Source organism: Hemiscyllium ocellatum, chromosome 3, assembly GCF_020745735.1.
Source record: "Hemiscyllium ocellatum isolate sHemOce1 chromosome 3, sHemOce1.pat.X.cur, whole genome shotgun sequence".
Lineage (NCBI taxonomy): Eukaryota > Metazoa > Chordata > Chondrichthyes > Orectolobiformes > Hemiscylliidae > Hemiscyllium > Hemiscyllium ocellatum.
The window spans coordinates 24418775-24432117 of NC_083403.1; the positions used below are offsets into that span (position 1 = coordinate 24418775).

The 13343-nt window shown below is 41.8% G+C and overlaps 1 protein-coding gene across 1 annotated transcript in view; it reads right to left on the reverse strand.

Annotated features, from left to right (window-relative positions):
- The window catches only part of slc4a1ap (solute carrier family 4 member 1 adaptor protein), a 149723-nt gene that overhangs the window by 85832 nt on the left and 50548 nt on the right, over positions 1–13343 (reverse strand). Inside the window, exons 5-6 of the mRNA XM_060849116.1 lie at positions 8877–8937; positions 8057–8196 (exon numbers count right to left, since the gene is read on the reverse strand). Coding sequence (XP_060705099.1) covers positions 8057–8196; positions 8877–8937 — 201 coding nt within the window. The remainder of the gene's footprint in view (positions 1–8056; positions 8197–8876; positions 8938–13343) is intronic.

Here is a 13343-nt window from a genome sequence, read left to right on the forward strand (position 1 = left end):
CTACAAAGTTCTTGAAAATACTTCACTACATTACAGATACTGTAAATGCAGATTGTAGCTGTTACGGCAATTGTATGATCAGCCAATTAGACACATGCTCATGTCGGGTAAGAAAGAGAAATGTCAAGAATTTTCTTCCTTTCTTGTTAAAGAGCACTCTGCATTGGAACCAAGAATCTGCTCAGAATGATTCAAATCGAGAACTCTGACTGACATAAGTTGTGTTTTATTCCAAGAAACCTATGGCCAACTGTATAATGGTAAGTTTCATGTCTTGCTATTGTCCATCACTTTGGATTCATAGAATAATACAAGCAAACAGTATCTTGATGCCTACTTGTATATCACTTATGTAAAAAAGAATTGACAGGAGAATGGAGAGTTGCTGAAGACAGAATCCATCCTACAAACATGCAAGGTTAAACTACTCAACTGAACATGATGTGTGTAGCAGTGGGCTAAAATTATGCAGATACTGCTTAATCGATTTAGTTTTAGTTTGGATAGTGATCGACTAGGAGGGCACTTCCCTCTCTCAAACCCTAGCTCAACATTTTCAACTTTTGTTGGAAATGTTTGAATGTAATTATGGATGAAAGCTTTTAAAATCGCATGCATTTTGCAGGTTCTTCCTACACAGTCAAAATGTCTCAAATGGGTCATGTAACAACTGTCAAACAGGTAACAACTGTTCAGTGATTTTAATAGGGAAAGCTGTTAGGAATTACTGGTAGACACAGTCTCCGTATATATTACTATATCTTCTGTTTTTCTATGCCCCGAAACCTCCTGAGACCAGGTAAAAGTATTGATCAGCTCCAGAACATGTTCTGCTCTTTTGCACAGATGTTTACAAATGCATCTCATTTTCACATTTCAGTTAGGAGGTGCTTAGCTTTCTATGTTGAACCCGCAGAAGATAGGAATTAGCCCTGTCAGGACATGTCAGCAAAATATCACATCAAACAAAGTCGCATTTTGAACCCCCAAACATCCAAAGGAATGAGGAGGCTCCTGAGGAATGAGCAGACTGTCATTATCCTCACCATCAGATGAAAACCAGACTATTTCCATAAACAAATTTGCTGGTTCTGCCAAGGTAATTCTGGTATAGTTTCAGTGGTGTTTGTCTACTCTTCTTTACCTTGATGCTCCCACAATGGAATACATTCTATTTTCACTACGCCACTTAACACATCCAGAATCTCCGAACTGTGACTCATCCATTTTGTCTTCTGACATTTTCACTGCGCACCATCTCCCCATGAGCTTCTGTTGTGTTATTGCCTACCCTTTTTTATCTCAAGTCACAGCTGCATAAAAGGGAGACATTGGCAGTTGTGAAGTGTGACATAAATAAGATTCATCAGTGCTGGCACCAGAACAAATGGTGCAGGTAAAGAGATTGTTGAACACAAATGTGTTTAATAGTCTGTGTCTACCACAGTAGCAGAATAAATTACTGCCCTGTGCATTCATGCTTTAAAACCACAAAAACACAGGCATTATTTACTGTCTTTAGGATTGAAATGCTGAACCAAGAGAATAAAGTTGCTTTAATTCAGTTGCATAACATAGCAGCATCCAGACTTACATATTCAGATCATCCGAAGCCCTTTCCCTTCCCATACAAAAATATTCTGCTTCTCTCACTAATACTAAAGAAGTAGTGTGCAAAGCAACCTTTTGGGGTGGCATGATGGCTCAGTGGTTAGCACTACTGCCTCACAGCAGCAGGGACCAGTATCCGATTCTAGCCTTGGGTGACTGTCTGTGTGGAGTTTGCACATTCTCCTCTGTCTGTGTGGGTTTCCTCCAGCTGCTCCGGTTTCCTCCCACAGTCCAAAGCTGAGCAAGTTAGGTGAATTTGCCATGCTAAATTGCTCATAGTGTTCACAGATATGTAGGTTAGGTCCATTAGCCATGGGTAAATATAGCAGAGCAGGTCTGGGTGGGTTACTCTCCAGCTGGTTGGTGTGAACTTGTTGGGCCTAATGGCCTGTTGGGATCCTATGATTCTTTCCATGATTCTTTGAAATACTTAAAACAGCTGTAAGCAATGGGAGATTTACTTGGCTACACACAAATAAAGAGAACCAAACGTAACTTGAAGCCTCTTTAAAGCAAACTGCTTCTGTTACAGAAGAATGACATGCTGCTCCCAAGACAAGACCTCAGTCCCATTACACTACTGAGGCAGACAACCTTACCAGATTATTTACTGCCTGATGAAAAGCTTGGAGTGTAAATTTCACTGTTTTCTATTTGTCACAAGCAATACAAGAGCGAGTGTCAGCCAGCTTTATCCAAGTGACCAAGCAAAGAAACATTCTTAAATCCATATGGATACATTAAGGAATAGTATGATGCAGCAATTATGCTCTTAAAGGCTCCATGCAACAATTTACTGACCTTGTCTACATTACGAGGCAGCAAGTTGAGGTTAGCTGTGGCCCCAAAGTGAGAAAGAGAAGAGAAAGATGCTAATGACATTGAAAGACTGGTCATTTTGGCAGAATCGGGTGACAAGTACAGTGAAGCCCTTTTCAACATGGAGATCAATCTTTCATGTTGTTCATAAATAGAGTGGCGAGATTGACACAAGGCAGTGGAAAAATGCCAACTGACAGTCATTATTTCTTGAAATCTTGTCAACACGGCAATGTATCTCATTTAGATCCAGCTTTCCATCTTACCAAAGCCACCAAACTGGATGCCAAGGAATTGGAGAATTCAGCTTGCAGTTTGCTCTAAATGACTTTGCACAGGCAATGACATTGCAGGGCATGACCCATGGTCATCAGCCGAATCAGTTCCTTCTCCATGAACACTGGCAGGCGGAACCAACCAATTCCTCATAATCACCCTGACAGACGTGTGCTGGAAGCACAGACTTACGTTGCACAGCACACCATCAACAAACATTCAAAGACTGCAGCAGGGACATTTTAAGCACAGGGTCAGCCATCCTGCTCACAGGCTGGACCAAGCTGCAGCTCAGGGATGCCAATTTGCACACTCAGTATTTATTCATTTAGAGTCTATTTGCACACTCACAGCATCTCAGTATTGCCTTGCCAATTAAAGCAGTCACTCAACTAAGCAGCTTGCATTGCTGAAAAAGAGTCTTCGGTAAGGAGTGGGTGCACATTTGCTGTATGGGTGTGTGCTGCATCAATCCTACATCTGTACCATGTGCATGTGGCGAATCCATTGGATCTGCAGCAAGTATGTACTCATGTCTTAGTGAAATAGCCCTCCACTGAAGTCCAGTGATGCAGCATTCAGTCAGGGAATCCCAGCACTATACGTCAAGGGCAGCCTCCCTCAACAGTCAAGATCAGGAGTCCAATCAAGATGGGGGAGGAGTCTCAGTTAGAGTTAAAGTGTTGGCTTCATTGCATTAAACCGGAGGTATTGAGTTAATGCAGTTGGAGGGATTTATAGACACCAATCAGGCTACGTACTGCTCAGGGCTGTCCAGTCATATTGGTCGAGAGGGTGGACCAATGTAAATTATAGAGTCATAGAAATGTGCAGCACGGAAACAAGACTCTTTCATCCAACTCGTCCACACTGACCAGATATCCTAACATAATCTAGTCCCATTTGTCAGTACTTGGACCATATCTCTCTGAACCCTTCCTATTCATATACCCATCTGGATGCCTTTTAAATGTCATAATTGTACCAGCCACCACCACTTCCTCTGTCAGCACTTTCCATACACGTACCACCCTCTGTGTGAAAAAGTTGCCCTTTAGGCTCCTTTTATATCTTGCCCCTCTCACCATAAACCTCTGCCCTCTAGTTTTTAGATTAGATTAGATTACAGTGTGGAAACAGGCCCTTCAGCCCAACAAGTCTACACCGACCCGCCGAAGCGCAACCCACCCATTCCCCTACATTTACCCCTTCACCTAACACTACGGGCAATTTAGCATGGCCAATTCACCTAATCTACTCATTTTTGGACTGTGGGAGGAAATCGGAGCACCCGGAGGAAACCTACGCAGACTTGGGAAGTATGTGTGAAGTTTGCACAGTCAGTTGCCTGAGGCGGGAATTGAACCCGCATCTCTGGCACTGTGAGGCAGCAGTGCTAACCACCGTGCCGTGTTCTGGCCTTCCCCAGTCGAGGGAAGAGACTTGGTCTATTTATCCTATCCATGCCCCTTGTGATTTTATAAACCTCTATGACTTCACCCCTCAGCCACCAACACTCCAGGGAAAACAGCCCCAGCCTGTTCAACCTCTCCCTATAGCTCAAATCCTCCAACCCCTGGCACCATCCTTGTGAACCTTTTTGGAACCTTTTCAAGTTTCATTACGTCGTTCCGATAGGAAGACGACTAAAATTGCACACAATATTCTAAAAGTGACTTAATCAATGTTCCATATAGTTGCAACATGACCTGCCATCTCCTATACTCAATGCTCTGACCAATAAAGGAAAGCATATAAAATGCCTTCTGCACTATTCGGTCTACCTGCAACTCCACTTTCAAGGAACAATGAACCTGCACTCCATGGTCTCTTTGTTCAGCAACACTCCTTAGGACCTTACCATTAAGTTCTATTCTGATTTGCTTTTTGAAAATGCAGAACCTCGCGTTTATCTAAATTAAACTCTAGCTGCCATCCCTCAGCCCACTGGGCATTCTGACCAATATCCATTGTATTCTGAGGTAACCTTCTTCACTGCCCACTACATCTCCAATTTTGGTGTCATCTGTAAACTTACTAACTATACCTCCTATATTCGCATCCAAATCATTTAAGTAAATGACGGAAGTTGGGCTAGTCCAAAAAAATCTAAAGTGGAAGGGGCCACAGCACTAAGGCACTTAAGTTAGTTGTCAGAACTAGGGGCATCTGGCTTTGGACACAGAATAATTGAGAGGGGTTGGGGATGGAATGTCTGAGGGACCTGAAAGGAGGTGGATATGTTGAAGTATTATTAGGAAGAGTGTAATAGAGGGAATTCATCTTTGGTCAGGAGCACCGTGACTTCAGGGGATGGCAGTATATGACTGTACCACGTCTAGTGTTCATATATGCCAGGGTCCAGATGTGAGGGCTAGGCAGTATAGGTGCATATAGTTTAGGTGGGTGTGCACATGGATAAGTGTGAAGTCTGTGGAGTTAACAGGATGTGATATTAGGAAGGAATGTGCATATCTGGGAGCTTACCAACATGGCCATTTCTGTGTCCTATATGGAAACTGTGGAGGAAAACTGTGCGTTTCCATCTCCTTCTGGTTGTCTGCTGGCACTGCTCTATCTCCTCTTAAGGAGAAGCCACCTGGACTAATGTTCAGGTTCCCTGCCCCTTGGTTTCATGCTTTCTGCCTTGGGCACCTATGCCTGGAGTGCTGGAGTACATGTGGAGCTCCATGGCAGCTTCCAACTTGGCCATGGAAGTAGACAAATAGTTGCACAATTTGTTGCACTTGAGCAGCTTCTAAGCAAAGAGCCCCTTTGCATCCCATTTGCCTGTCTGCCACTGCAACTCCTCCCTGTGTGTTTGGGTGCATTCCCTGATAGCTGACATCACATGGTCTTCTGTTTGGGGCTGAGCAGATGGTTGGTCTACAGCAGTCTTCTTAGTGCCAACGGCCTGCAGCATTTTTTTTCAGCCAACTGTGGAGATGTCACTCTGAAGGTGCTCACCAGATTGTGTAGCGACATTCTTTATGTCTACAGTTCCAACTGAGGTGTTACATCTTGGCTATTAGTGGGTACAGGAGGCAGATTTGCTCATGCTTCCTCCGAGTCCTCAATACATGAGAGTGGTTCTTCTGCTATTGGTAGCTTCTCCGTAGATGTTACAAGTGGGCTTGCAGAACCTGCAAAACTAAAGAGAAAGAAAAAGCAGCTTCGCCAGTGATTGGAAGTGGCATGCATGATTGAGAGTGACAACAGAGTTAATGGGAGAGTGGCGGTTACTCACTTGGTAGCAGGTGGATGTTTCTGCATTTCCACAAGAACAATGCCAGTCCTCTCCTGTGAAGATTAGAACTCTCTCCTTCTATGAGGGGAGGATATGGATGCTCTGACATCCATATAACGAGAAAACGTTGCAACCTTGTCAACCAAGACATACAGCCCCCATTTGGAGAAACACGGTTTCCTTCCCTGACATCTCGTGTGTATGTCCTCGATCAAGCAAGGCAGCTTCAGGATTCAAGAGTTGTCTGAGTGGCATTGCAGCATTTTAAACATGTTGTGGGTGACGGAGTTTTGGTCTTTTGTCAGATATCCGCTGAGTGGCAAGTTGCTCTGGGAGCATCGCATGGCAAGAATATAAAAGCACCATCGTGCTACTGAGACTTTATAAAGCTCTGGTTAGGCCCCATTTGGAGTACTGTGTCCAGTTTTGGTCCCCATACCTCAGGAAGGACATACTGGCACTGGAACGTGTCCAGCGGAGATTCACACGGATGATCCCTGGAATGGTTGGTCTAACATTCGAGGAACGGCTGAGGATCCTGGGATTGTATTCATTGGAGTTTACAAGATTAAGGCGAGACTTACTAGAAACTTACAAGATAAGACATGACTTGGAAAGGGTGGATGCTAGGAAATGGTTTCCATTAGGCGAGGAGACTAGGACCCGTGGACACAGCCTTAGAATTAGAGGGGGTCAATTCAGAACAGAAATGCGGAGACATTTCTTCGGCCAGAGAGTGGTGGGCCTGTGGAATTCATTGCCGCAGAGTGCAGTGGAGGCCGGGACGCTAAATGTCTTCAAGGCAGAGATTGATAGATTCTTGATGTCACGAGGAATTAAGGGCTACGGGAAGAATGCTGGTAAGTGGAGTTGAAATGCCCAGCTATGATTGAGTGGCGGAGTGGACCCGATGGACCGAATGGCCTTACTTCCACTCCTATGTCTTATGGTCTTAAGATGGGACAGAAAGCAGACATGAGACATACTATGTGGCGTGGTAGGTAATGAGCGAGGCAAGTTTGGTAAGATAGGACAAGAAAACACCCTAGACATCATACAGAAATTCTTCAAAAATATCTGATGCAACTTTTGACTTAGCAAAAGAGCATAAGATTCAACTCATACATTATTGAAAGTATGAATACAGGTTGATAAAGCCATAGGATTTATGAATAGCGGATTAAATCGAATACTATAGATACAAAGATGAATTTATAAAAAATATTGGCCAAGCCATAGTATATTATGAAATTATAATAACACAAAGAACATTCAGGTTTTGGAGATCATAGAGTGAAGAACGATCAGGATGATAGCTGTGATGAAAACAGCTTCAAGATATCTCAGAGTATTTTGATCAGAGCAGAGAAGGGCAAGGAAATTTAATTAAAGATTTTAAGAATTATGAAGGGTCAAAAGCGAATAGAATATATTTTTTCAGGTTGGGGAATTCAGTGACAAGGAATTATCAATTTAAAACAATGACTAAGGTAGTGAGGAAAGGCACTAGAGAATGCTTTTGCCTGTAACATGTTACTGCATCATGGAATGTATTTCCACAGAGAGTAATTGAAACAGAAACATCTGCATCTTTAAAGAAAAATGTTGCTACAGACTTGAAAAAAGGAAGAAACAGGCTATGGAAAGGAGCAGTGGGACTACTTTTGAATTGCTCTTGTAAAGAGCTGGCAAAGACATAATGAGTCTAATGGCCTTCATCTGTACTGTAAAACCCTATGTTCCTGAATGTTAACGTTGAACTTTTGATTACTCAATCAATGAAAGAACTGAGCCGGCTTGCTTAAAATCCTTTAGGTATATTCACAACAGTGGCTGTCCAAATAACTTGTACATAAATCATTTCAAATCATTTTCCATTCACTTTATGAATGTCCTTTCAGCAATCCATTGAGTTTTAATTGAAGCTGAAATGTTGCTGACTTTTGAGATAGAGCAAGCAGTTAGGAGGACAAACAGATTTCATTGTTGGCACATTTCCCTGTTATCTTGGTGAAATTTGCTCAAATTCAGACACACAACCACTATTAACAGCATATATTTTACTGGAAAGTGAGTGAAAAGTGTAGCTGGGTTTGTACAAACCTGCTTCTAGGCGCAGAACCCCTCTGGCATCAAGTATCTTGCAGGCCTCCAATGAACACTGAACCATAGCTTCTTTCTTTTTGCCGGTGTGTGTCACTTCTGCAACAAGTTCTCTTCCTAGAGCATCATTTACTGGGAGCCTAATAATGAGGAAGGCAGTTACCTACAAGTACCTCACAAGAACCCGCACAAATTGCAATTAAGGACTTATGAAATTAAAAGAATATATTTATAAAGTAGCAAGAAATTCTAATAAATCTGAACGCCTGAATGGACCCTGCAGTTTCTGAATTCCCAGCACAACAAATTAATTGTCACTTTGGCATTGATCTCAACAACTAGAAGAGCTATAAAAAAAATCAGGAATTAGGGTTTAAAAAAAATTAAGTTACTTGCACTTAAGCATTGCCCGATGTGCAAAATCACAGTCATCCAGTTTAAGAAAGATGTAGGGTTATGCAATGCTCGATAAATAAACGAATCATAACTGAGCAAGAAGGTTTTGATGCCAATCCTTGTTCAACGCAGACTTTTATGGCTAAATTGAACTGACAACATTAAAATTAATTTTAGCACCTATGCAAGTCTGAAACGGTGGAAAGATATGATAAAAAGTCTAATAATTATCCAACAATAAACTTCGGATTTCAAACAAGCGCAAATGTTGGATGTTGAATCCATTTTTAATACCCTATTGTCTGGTCCCCATGGGAGGGAAGAATGACAGAAATGATATAGTCAAATGCCATTGTACAAGTTAACCAGTGATGTCAGTTATCTTTAATATTTCCCTTGTTTTGTCAGACAAAATCTACTATACCTGACTCTACAGACCCAGGTACCACAGCCACGCTCATCATATTCATATTCCAACTCCTCACCTGCCAAGAAAAGAAATAAAAAGGAATGATTAGAAGATGTTTTCAACTTCTGGTTGTAGAAGGTTAATTAGCTATGCAGTTTCATCTTTCACACCATAGAATAACAAGAGGTGGTTTTTGGTGATGAATTGCAACTCTCAGAAATCACTTAAAAGCATCATATACATAATGAGGTACAGTGACTGTTATTCACACAATTGCTGCATACAACAGATTGCAATACAAGAATGATCAATTCAACCACAAACACTCTTGTGGGCCCTCAGTCCCATGACTGTGCTCTCATCGATTGCCTATCCAAAGTTAAATTGCAGATGTCAAAAGCTTGTACCAACTGAACATCAGGGAGACTGAAGCATTTTATCAAAAACTCCATACTTTGCCCATCAATTTCATCGCCTCCCTAACCATTTGTTTGGTCCAAGTGGACTGAAGCTCTGGCACCGCAACATTATAAACCCGATGTTGTCTCTATTTTGAAGGCTGCTCACTTCTCAGACAGAAACAAAATAATGTTTCTACTAGAATGCACACAAACTTGGCAAACAAAACTCACTGCATACAAAATGAAGCTAAGAGGAACTGACACTACAAATGATTACCAAGGCTGCCAGCTTCTGATCAAAGCAAGTCAATGTACTCCTATTCGATACCTCACAACATACTAGGCATCAGTGAACATGAATATTTTCAATGTCCTACTCTCTCAAAAAAGCAGAAATAACATTTCCTAAACATTTCCATGGGGAAAAAATTAAGCAGTATCAAGCTTTAGTAATTAGTCGACAATTCCATTGGACCAATCATCTCAATTCCCCTGCCATCCTTCCAAAGCAAATGAAACAGGGGCAGGTCCCACCCACTCTCTCTTGCTCCTTACATTCATTGTCACTGTCTACAGGCTTTAAGACAGGGATACTGGGATAAAAGGCAGTTAAGTCTTACTGGGTAGGCTCACTGCAGGAAATAAACAAGTGATTTACTTGACTCAGACACACTTTATGCAAATTGAATCAGCTAACACATAATTTATAAACCAGTCAGGTCAGAATATATATATTATCAGCCAGCAGCTATTCTAGGACTGTGAAAATACCACTGCGGTAATTGAAAACGCTGCTAAATATCAAGGGGAGAGGGAACAGTTTTACACTATTAAAAAACCTTTTTCTATAAAAATCGATGCTAACCTCTCTCAACAAAGCTAGCTCCCACAGCAGTACTTCGGTTAATGTGATATGCATAGAATTGCCTGCAGGACAATTTTAAATTGGGGTGCACAGAAATATGTTGGTCTTAACCCATGGTGTTGGCCAATAAGCATTTCTTTATTCTGGTTTTTCTACTGTCAGTCAAGCGTCTCCAAGTGACTGATGGAATTGGGATCAGTGGTTTCACTGATGTGGGTAGAAAAGGTCAGTATCATGCATACCTGTGTGTATATGTATGCATGCATGCGTGTGCATATGTGCATGCATGGAAGCATTTAATTTATTTTTGCAAGTTTAGTATTCGAGTCGTACTTTGCTCATGCCTGAGAATTGAAGAGCTTTCCACCTCACTATCCACAGGGAATAAATTCAGGTCAAAGCAGTGCAAATCATTAGCTTGTAAAGCGCCAGCATAACAATATACAATCAGGCCAAATGTCAGAGCAATATTTTTCCCCACTTCCCATAACAACCACCCTTAGCTAGTCAAGCAGGACTGTAAACACCACGCCAAATGGTGCTGAACTAGGGAGCTATGTGGTATCTGCCCATTCCCATGCTGAACCAGGTTGTGGTTGACAATGTGCAGATTACTTCGCTAACACTGGCTTTAACTTCACCTCTCTGCACTGAAAGCAAGCATATGAAATGGCAATCACTCTGTAGCAAGGTAGTGTCCCAATATTTTTCTCCACATTTCATCATTAGCAACAGAAGATGCGAGTAGCCCTAAGCCACAGATGCATTCAAGCCAAAACTAGATAAGTACACAAAGGAGAAAAAAAGTAAAGAATAAGCTCATAGGTTTCATAATCATTAGGACAGACATGATGGATTAGTCAGAAAATTCCATCTAATTCTGATACACCCCGAGGTCGATAACAGAATATTTTACATGATAGAAACAGAAAATGCTAGAAATTCTAAGGAGGTTAGGCAGCATCTATGGACAGATATAAAGTTAATGGGCTGAATTTTAACAGAAATTGGCAAAGTGACCATTTTGGAGAGCTACAGGGAACATTTCTCTCCACGAGGCCTAATACATTTTCTCTTGCTATCTACCCAAAGTCACCTCATTACCTTTCCATTATGTCCTTATGGCATCTCACCTGTCACATTCTTCCACTCGCCATAGGTAGAAATAGAGTCATAGAGATGTGCAGCACAGAAGCATACCTTTCGGTCCATGCCGACCAGATATTCTAAACCCATCTAGTCCCATTTGCAGCAACTTGGCCCATATCCTTCTAAACCCTTCTTGATCATATACCCATTCAGGAGCCTTCTAAATGTTGTAATTGTACCAGCCTCCACCACTTCCTCTGACAGCTTATTCCTTACCCACTCTCAGCCCAGGGAAAAGACCTTGCCCAGTTACCTGATATATGCCTGTCATGATTTTATAAACCTCTATCAGGTCACCCCTCAGCCTCTGAGACTCAAGAGAAAACAGACCCAGCCTATTCAGCCTTTTCCTATAGCTCAGACCCTCCAACCCTGGCAACATCCTTGTAAATCTTTTCTGAACTCTTTCAAGCATCACAACATTCTTGTCTGTACTGGGACACTGCAATTCTTGGCACTGGGCTATATTTAAAAGGCACTTGCACATCAGGTCTAGCTCTGGAAGTCCGCAGCTGCCCTTCATGGTTCATGGCATTTGCCCCGTACTTCTCAAATAAGGCAAAATCAGTGCCCTGCTTTGCAGACAGAGACATGGAGAGAAGGGTCTTCATCTTCCTGCAGCACCAGCAGAGGAGACTATGGCATCAAACAATGCCAATCTGAGTTGAGTTTATCAGCTTGGGACAGTGTCAACTGTCAATGGAACCATGTAGAAATGACAACATGTAGCTTCACAAGGATAAGTCCCACCATAGTCTATTTGCTACCTCACACATATGCTCACTGCTACTGCATTCACCTTCCATCAAGGTTCATTGTCTACCAATCTCACTGTTGCATATAACATATTCATTTACTTGCTCTGCTCCACAGCACCATCCCCTTCTCCCATTGTTCTCACTATTCTGTCTGCATTGTGTACTCACTCACTCAGCACATATCACATTTCCCCTCCCTGCACTAGCCATGTCCATCTCACACTATTCCTCCTTTTGTCTTATTCCAAGAGAAAATGGCCCATAATAAAAGGAGGCAGACTGAAGACAGGCGGTGGGGCACCTCCCTAGCTTGGCTGGGCGCTGGGGACCTGAGGATAACCCAAACTAGGAAGGAGTTAAAGCTGGTAACAAGAAGTTACTAGGAGAAAAAGTGAGGAGTGCAGATGCTGGAGATCAGAGCTGAAAATATGTTGCTGGAAAAGCGCAGCAGGTCAGGCAGCATCCAAGGAGCAGGAGAGTCGACGTTTCGGGCATGAGCCCTTCTTCAGGAATGAACCTTCTTGAAGAAGGGCTCATGCCCGAAACGTCGACTCTCTTGCTCCTCGGATGCTGCCTGACCTACTGCGCTTTTCCAGCAACACGTTTTCAACAAGAAGTTACAAAATGCTACAAGGGAGAAAGACAAGAGAAACAAAGCTAAACACAAAATATGTATTGAATGTGGAATTATGTCAACAAGACAATAAATTCTAGCATTTTCTATATTACTGATGTAAGCTGACAACTCTATAATTGCCAGCCTTACGTCAGTAATCTAGAAAATGCTAGAATTTATCGTTTAAAAATGTGACAAATGAACACATGCACAAAAATAGTCTTATTGGCATAATGAGCATGGATTTATAAATGGATAATCATACATGACAAACTTGGATGAGTTTTTTTGGAAGATATTTCTAATAAAATTAATGAAGAGGAGTTGATGAATGTAATACATTTGAATTTAGAGAATGCTATTAATAAATGCCCACAGAAAGTTGCTTAGCAAAATTAAAGCACATGGGATAGGAAGTAATAAAATGACAAAGATTAAGGACAGGCTAACAGACAGAAACAGAAATTAAGTATAAATGGGTCACTCTATCGATGGCAGACTGTGGGTTACTGCAAAGATCAATACTAGAGGCCTCAGCTGCTCACAATATACAATGAATGATTTGGATGCGGGGACCAAATAGAATATTCCACAGCTTACAGGTAGTATAAGCCAAAGAGGAATATGCATTGTGAAGATGGAAAGTATTTTCAAGACGATTTAAAAAGGTGTAATGATTGGAAAAGAACATGG